At 22.7% G+C, this 8,744-nt stretch overlaps 3 protein-coding genes across 3 annotated transcripts in view; 2 read left to right on the top strand and 1 right to left on the bottom strand.

Annotated features, from left to right (window-relative positions):
• The window catches only part of Phum_PHUM285610 (uncharacterized protein), a gene marked incomplete at both ends in the record, with an annotated part of 3,416 nt that extends 2,164 nt beyond the window's left edge, over positions 1-1,252 (top strand). The window contains one exon of the mRNA XM_002426868.1: positions 1,238-1,252. Coding sequence (XP_002426913.1) covers positions 1,238-1,252 — 15 coding nt within the window. The remainder of the gene's footprint in view (positions 1-1,237) is intronic.
• A 1,120-nt stretch (positions 1,253-2,372) lies between these two features.
• On the top strand, positions 2,373-5,080 carry Phum_PHUM285600 (smile protein, putative; the record flags this gene model as incomplete). Its single annotated transcript, XM_002426867.1, has 8 exons — positions 2,373-2,810; positions 2,880-3,053; positions 3,129-3,380; positions 3,503-3,702; positions 3,774-3,951; positions 4,043-4,251; positions 4,324-4,573; positions 4,643-5,080. 8 exons carry the CDS (start codon positions 2,373-2,375, stop codon positions 5,078-5,080), a joined length of 2,139 nt encoding a protein of 712 aa, XP_002426912.1.
• A 2,023-nt stretch (positions 5,081-7,103) lies between these two features.
• Phum_PHUM285490 (uncharacterized protein) overlaps positions 7,104-8,744 on the bottom strand; it is a gene marked incomplete at both ends in the record, with an annotated part of 3,119 nt that continues 1,478 nt past the window's right edge. The window contains 3 exons of the mRNA XM_002426866.1: positions 7,104-7,231; positions 7,321-7,484; positions 8,386-8,629. Coding sequence (XP_002426911.1) covers positions 7,104-7,231; positions 7,321-7,484; positions 8,386-8,629 — 536 coding nt within the window. The remainder of the gene's footprint in view (positions 7,232-7,320; positions 7,485-8,385; positions 8,630-8,744) is intronic.

The following is an 8,744-nucleotide window of genomic DNA, read 5'->3' as shown; positions in this document are numbered from 1 at the left end:
TCACTTACACACACAATCACACACAATCACACAAACTCACCTACACACACAATCACACAAACTCACCTACACACACAATCACACACACTCACACACAAACACACAAACTCACACACAAACACACAATCACACAAACTCACACACACACACACAATCACACACACACACAAACACACAAACAGGTACAAACACACACACACACACAAACAGATACAAACAGATACAAACACATACACATACAAACACACACACACACAAACACACAAACAGATACAAACACACACACACACAAACAGATGCAAACAGATACAAACACATGCACATACAAACACACTTACAAAATTAATACTTGTAAATTTTAAATTAGTTTATGCTGATAAAAATTGGTTGTTTTTGTTTGTTATTCATTATTATCAGATTAATAATATCAATTATAATCAAATAAAAAATGTATTTAATAATAATAATAATATTATGTTGAACTGTACATAATCTATTTATATAATGTATTGTATTGTTTGTATTTTAAATAAATAATGAATATAATAATTTGTTTTTTTTTTTTATGTATTTGTTTGTTTGATTTTTATTTTTAAAAACAATGGTTAGTTAATATAGATGATAATAATCATTATTTAAAAATAAAAAATTAAAATGATTCAGTTATTATTATTATTAATTAAAAAAAATAATAATAAGTTTTTTGCCTTTATTTATATACAAAAAGGTTAAAATTAATTAATCAATTTCATATTTTCAATTGTTAATTATAATTATTATTATTATTACTTACTGTTACTTTTTAATTGATAAAATAAAAATTTCTTATTATATAAAATAATAATATTTTGTAAGTTATGTGTCAAGGATTGATTAATTAAAATTGATGATGATGATGATGATGATGATGATGATATAAAACATTGCATAATTTTATATCTAAGTAGTATTAGTAGTAGTAGTAGTAGTGGTGGTAGTAGTAGTAGAAGTAGTAGTACTAGTAGTAGTAGTGGTAGTGGTGGTGGTAAAAAGGATAAAGGGGTTGTTGAAGGAAGGGATTTTAGGGATGATTTCATTTTTTTTTTTTTTTTATTATCTGTTTTAATGTGAAAAAACTATTAAATATCACTTCTCATTCTGTATTCCCATAAGAGAGAGAAAGAGAGAAAGAGAGAGAGAGAAAAATGTTTTTCTATTCGAATTTAAATCGTAAAAAAAAGGTTATAATAAATTTCAGATTCTTCATGAATGAATGTATATATATATAAATATAAATAAATAAATTTTTTCGTTTTTTTTACGACTCGAAAGTAAAAATTTTTTTTTTTTCAAGTCTAAATATATAAAAATTTAATATCATTCTTTCATGTCATTTAACTTAATTCAATACCGGGAGCCGCGACTCAGTCCCTGGGGATATTAAAAGTAGATTTTTTTTTTTTTTTATGTCGTGAAAATTTTTTTTTTTTTTAAACTAAATTTTTTTTTCTACTTCTTCTTCCTTTTTATTTTATTTCTATCGTTTTGCATTTCAATTTTGTAAATTTTTAATTTAATTAAATTTATTCAAATGATATCGTTAAAATTTTCTTTAATCAAATAAATTAATAATAATTTGTGAAAGAAAAAGTAAAATAATAAAGACAGCTGAAATACTAAAATTGTTTTTTTTTTTTTTTTTTAAAGAGAATATTATAATTGATGTAGACACTATAAAAGATTTTTGATTCCTTTGTAAATTATCATTTTTTTTTTTGGATTCATTTTGAACAAATAATTGTAATTAGACACGACGCCATATTGAAAAAAATTTACTGTATTCTAATGTTAGGAAGGAATTTTTTTTAATTAATATTATTTACATGGAAACGTATAAGAAAGTAATTTCGTACGTCTGATATGAAGTATGATAAGTAAAAATAAATTATCTAAACTTTTTTTAAATAAAGAACGTAATAAATGATTGAAAAGAGAAAAAAAAAGTTCAATAGGTTTTCATCATTCCTTACTTCTTTCCTTTACTGTAATTATGCTTAATAAAATGAAAGTTATTTTAAATATACTTACATCTTTTGATATTTTACATTTCTTGCAAAACAATATTAAAAATATGAAACATTATTACTTTGTATAATAAATAACAAAAATACAATTCTACTTTATAAAGTTTATAAAACCTTTTTTACACACAAAAAAAAAGAAACTACTTTTGTTCTAGAACAATTTTCTATGAAAGCGTCTAACCGTTTTTGTCGCCACTTTGTAAAAAAATATTTAATGACACGTTAAAAATGGTTCGCGTTAACTTTTTATATACATTATTGTTATATTTGTTTTAAATCTTTATAATTTTTCATTATGTCTTTAAAAATATGGATATAAAGTTTAATTTTGCTACGTTTAATGTTTTCGGTTATTTAGTTATTGCATTATTAGCTGCTACAAGTAATATTAATTCATTAAACGGAGACTTTGTTTTTGATGACTCCGAAGCTTTAATTAATAATAAAGATATTCTTCCGACTACTCCTATAAAAAATGTTTTACAAAACGATTATTGGGGAACCAATTTAAAATTTAATCATAGTCATAAAAGTTACAGACCTCTCACTATATTAAGTTTTCGATGGAATTATGAAATAGCCGGCGGACTTAATCCACGGAGTTTTCATTTAGTCAATATCATTCTTCATGTTTTCATTTCAATTTTATCATGGTCACTTTTTTTAGTTATTTTGGGAAAGGAAAAATTATTTATTGGTTTTTTAGCAGCCGTTTTGTTTTCTGTTCATCCTATTCATAGTGAAGCAGTAAGTGACTGCCTTTTTCTAACTGTATTATTAATTGATTATTAATAAATCTAATTAATGAAAATTTAGGTATGTGGTATTGTCGGGAGAGCAGATTTACTGTCAGCATTATTCTTTTTTTTATCAATATTAATTTTTTCTAAATCAAATCCTCAAGATAGACTGTCATGGCTGTGGTTAAGTTTAAGTGTAATATTAGCTGGAGTGTCAATGTTTTGTAAGGAACAAGGCATAACTGTGATTGTAAGTGCTATTTACATCAAGTTAAATTTTAAACTTTATGCTCTTCAAATATAACGAAAAATTTATTATTTTCAGGGCATACTTTGTGTGTATGACATTTTTTTCTTACAAAATATTAGTTTGGGCCAATTAATATCAGAATTTAATAGTATTATTCGTTTAAAAAGTAATTTATCTCTAATAAATAAAATATGGAAAAGGCAACTTGTACTTATCACAACAGGTCTGCTTTTAATTTTGTTTCGTTGTTATTTAATGGATTTTCAGAGTCCAAAATTTCAATGGGTGGACAATCCTGCCAGTTTTGAAAAAAAATGGCTATCAAGAGTAAATAATTTTAATGTTAATATTATTTTAAAAAATAAAAATTAATTTCATACAAAAAAAACGATATTATTTTATTAATCGATAATTTAATTATTTTATATAAAATTATTTTTTTAATGCAGGTGTTAACTTATAATTACATTTTCAGTCTAAATTTATGGCTGTTGTTTTGTCCTGAATGGTTGTGCTTTGATTGGTCAATGGGTTGCATACCGATTGTTACAATAAATGATTTACGAATCATATTTGTACTAATATTTTGGTTATCTCTTGCATTTATTATATGGAAAATAATTTTCATGAAAAATTTGGAAAGACAAAAGTATATAATAATTTTTAAAATAACAAAATACATATTTTATTTTGATTGAAATAATTTTTTTTTTTTTTCAGATGTGTTTTAATGTCGCTTTCGATTATAATCATTCCATATTTACCAGCTTCGAATATTTTTTTTACTGTTGGTTTTGTCGTAGCTGAAAGAGTTTTATACATTCCTTCGCTTGGATTTTGTTTACTTGTTGTTTGTGGAGTAGAAGTTCTCATTCAAAATTTTCCATTGAATAAAAATGTAAATCAAAACTATTTTAATATAACTCATAAATTAAGTAATGTAAAAAAAAAAAACAATTTTAACGATTAAACTTTTTTTTTTTTGGTAGGATCTCACATTTGGATTTTCTTTACTTGCCATTGTTTTTTTAATAAGATCATATGAAAGAAGTTCAGATTGGAAAACAGAAGAATCTTTATTTAATTCTGGATCATTGGTTTGTCCTTTAAATGCTAAAGTTCATTACAACATAGCAAAAAGTGCTGTCGATTCTGGAAACATTGATAAGGGCATTAAAGAATATAGAGAAGCGATAAGGTTTTATTTATTTTGTGTGTCACTACACTTAATCAGTATCCCCAATATTTATTTGTTTGTTTTTGTGATTAGGTTGTTTCCAAACTACGATCAAGCACTTAATAATCTAGCTAATATATTAAAATCTCAAGGTGAACTTAAAGAAGCTGAAGACATGTTGAGAAAAGCTCTTGATATTAGAAAAGAATTTCCGGCTGCTTGGATGAATTTAGGAATTGTTTTAACTCAAATTAACAAATATTCAGAAGCAGAAGAATGTTATAAGAATGCTTTAAAATACAGAAAGTATTATCCCGATTGTCATTATAATTTAGGGAATTTGGTTAGTGATTATACTTTGTTGATTAATTATTATATTTCTTCCCTCTTTTAATCGTCTTCTCATTTTCAGTATCTCGCTCAGAAAAAATACGACGAAGCTGAAATGGCGTGGACGTCTGCGATTAAACTCAAGCCAACCATGTCACTCGCATGGAACAATCTCATAATATTAAACGACAACAAAAAAAATTATAACAAAGCCATAACTCTCGCCAACGAAGCACTCACCGTTTTGTCAAACGATTCCGGAATTCATTTTAACAAAGCCAACACTTTGGGAAAATTGGGAAAATATCAAGAATCGGAAAAGCATTTTTTAAAAGCTTTAAAACTCGATCCGAACAATTCACAATATTATGCCAATTTAGGAGTTTTATATCACAGGTGGAAAAAATATGGGAAAGCATTGGAATCGTATAAGAAAGCTTTAAAACATAATCCGAATTTAAAAAGCGCGAGAGAAAATTACGAATCGTTAAAAAAGAAAATGTCGGAAAATGTTTTATAATTTTCCTCTCGTAATTTTTTTTTCGAATCTCTCTTGTACGCGTGAATTAAATTTAAATTTTATCAAAAGGTGATGATAATAATATTAATAAAAAACGAAAATAATTGAATAATTTAAATATATATTTCAACAGATAAATATTATTTATTACAATTATAAAATAATAATAATATTAATAATAATAATAATAATAATACTTAACTTGTGTACAATATTTATAAAATGTTTATTTATTATTGCTGAAATCTTTAAAAAAATTTTTTTTTTTTTTTCAATTTTTTTAAAAAGCAAAATAAAAAAAAAGAAATAAAATTTAATCAATAAAAAATTTACTAATTTTAATAATCGAAATATTTTTAAAAAATTGTTTTTATTTATTTATTTATTTATTTATTTATTTATTATTAAAGCAGTGATAATAAGAAAAAAATACGAGATTGAGATATAAATTTAAAACGTTTATTAAAAATTTTTATAATTATTATTATTATCATAATGAAATCATTGTTGCGCATAGTATTTAAAAAAACATATATATATATATATATATATATATATATATATATATATATATATATATATATATATATATATTTATAACAATTACTTATTAAATAAATAAATAATAATAATAATAATAAAGAAAGCAATAATAAAATTTTTTTTTATAATAATAATAATTGAAAAAAAAGTATATTTAAATATAACAACAAACATAATAATAATAATAATAATAATACTAATTTTTTAAAATTCATTCGAATATATTTCGACTTAAACATTATATTATCCTAAACAATTAAAAGCTATATAATTATATTATTATCATTTTGTTCACGTGTATGAATTTAATTTAATTTTTTTATAATCGGTGCATTTGAACTTGAACGATTTATAATAAATTCCCCCCCCCCGCCCCCAAAGACGAGACTTTTTTTGATGACGTCACATTAAATAAATAAAATTATACTAACACACATTTTTTTTTTTTTTGCAACGAAATAAATTTTTGAAAATTTTTTAAAATTATTTTTTATTTACCATCTAAATCGTTATCATTATCATATTATTATTATGATTATTATTACTATTATTATTATCGTAAATAAATTGATAAAATGACGATATTTCAATAAAAGTTTTTTATTTTCTTTTCTTTTAAACTTATGATGAAAATAATTTATAAAAATTCATTTTTTATTTTAATATAATAAATTTAATAAATATAATAATAATAATAATAATAATAATAATAATAAACATTTAACAATAATACATTATACGATATAATAATACATTTTTAACAAACTTATACAAAATCAAAATTTTTTTTTATTGAATTTCGCCTTATTAACAAAATATAAATTATTACATAAAAAAAAAAAATTATAATCAAATTATTATTATTATTTTTTTTTTAAAATGAATTAATTACTATTTATATTATTTAATTACCGACCTATTTAATATATATATATATATATATATATATATATATATATATATATATATATATATATAACTTTTTTACAATATATAAGAAGAGAAAAAATAATAATAATAATTTCTTATATATACACAATTTTATAAAATAATATTTATTAAATTATTTATTATTATTATTATTATTATTATTATGAAACTGATTCTTTCCTTTTTATTTATTTACTATTTATTTTTCAACCCATTTACAATTTTTTTTTCAGTGTAATAAAAACTTTTTTTTAATAAATCACCGACTTATATTATTATATTATAAATAATATTCATTTAAACAAATAATGATGACGTCACTAAACATTGATATACTATTTTTTTAATTATCGAATCCATTTTTTTTTTTTTTTTTTTTTTTCATCACAAGATGAAGATCCTTTTTCCTTCTTCTTCTTCTTCTAAATATTAGAAGAACATCGAGGGGGCGGGGGGCTGGGAACGAGGGGCGGGAGGCGGTGAGTTTCCATCACGAGAACCGTCTTGGAAACAAACAAAAACCAAAAAAAATTAAATTTTTTTTCCATTATTAAAAACTTTCGCTAAATCTTCTGTGTAAATTTTCCAACGTTTCACATGATGGCATAGGTTTTTCTTTGGCTCTTGCATATGCATTTCTATCACCTAACAAATGACTTCTCTGTATTAACATTTCTCCTGTAATAATAATAATAATTTATTAATATTTCTCATCGAAATTTATTAATTTAAAAGTAAATCCCCTCCCACTTCCCTCCCATACTCACTATGACTCCTTTCTTTCATGCAAGCCTGCCTCAAATTTAATAAATAATCTTCTTCGATAGTCAATTCTAATTTTTTCATACTTCCATGATATTCGTTTCGAAAATTTTCCTTGACGTAATAAGGTATCTTATGGTCTTCCGTCACACGTCTTATGTTAAATTTGCTGGAAAAGAAAAACACACACGTTCATATACATAAACCACGTGACCCATAATACATAAAAAAAAATTTATTTATTTATTTATTTATTTTTTTACAAAAAGAAAAACGTGACCGAACGGTTTCATGTAAATGTAATAAAGTAAATAAAAAAATTAAAAAAATAAATAAATATAAATCATTCCAACAATTTTTTTTTAATTTTTTGCGTACCTGAATTAAATTGTAACGGTTTATTTACAAAAAATAAAATAAAATTTACACTTAAGTTTTTTTTTTTTTTTTTTAAATTTATAAAAAAAATAAACCGAAATAATTTCGAATAGTTTTTTTCCTTTAATTACTACTAATTATTTAAATATCTTATAAATTAAATTACATTATTTAATTTTAATATTATTATTATTAACGCAAAACTTATTTAAACACAATATCAATAACAATAGTTTATATATACAAGTTTTCCAGATTTTCTTTTACACGTTTATTTTTTTTTTTTTAAATAATTTTTCCAAAACATTATCAATTTTTTTTTTTTATTTTGTTTCCATTAGGTATCAATTTTTGTAGAAATAATAATAATAACGATGTGTAATTATAATTACCCCATTTTCTCTTTTTAAATTAATGTAAATAATATACAGCTAAGTAAAAATAATATTGGGGGGCGGGGGGGAGGCGGTGGAAAGAGAAAACAATTTGATTATTTTTGTAAAATGACAATTTCGATTATGCTAATTATTATTTCTAAATTACACTTAAACTATTGTAAATAAAACAAAAACAAAAAAAAAGTCAATGTAAATTCTGTTAATGATATTTTTATCTATTGAGAATAAAAACATTTTTAACAGCAATAAAAAAAAAAAAAAAAAAAAAAGTCACAGGTTGTGTACTCCACTTACCTACTGGAATGTAGACTATAAATAGGATCATTGACAAAAAATGAACTCATCAATGACAATACTATCAAAACTAAAAGAGGCAAAAAGTGTATTATGTATGCCGGAGTATTCGGTTGTTCTCTTCCTGAATGTTCCGATTCTCCCTGTCTTGGCCATCTTCCATTTCTTCTTACATAAACATTTTGATTCGATGGAAATCCACCTCTAAAAAACATATTGAACAATTCTTCTACTGGTATGTCAGCTGCAAATAAAATAATATAAATAAATTACAATTTATTTTAATTGAAAATTTTTAATAATATTGCAATGTGTAAATTTTTCAAACCCTCAAAGCCTCTAGTGTATGTGTGGTAATG

Source organism: Pediculus humanus, genomic scaffold (assembly GCF_000006295.1).
Source record: "Pediculus humanus corporis 1103172107667 genomic scaffold, whole genome shotgun sequence".
Classification (NCBI taxonomy): Eukaryota; Metazoa; Arthropoda; class Insecta; order Psocodea; family Pediculidae; genus Pediculus; species Pediculus humanus.
This window is presented reverse-complemented; position numbering and strand designations above follow the sequence as displayed.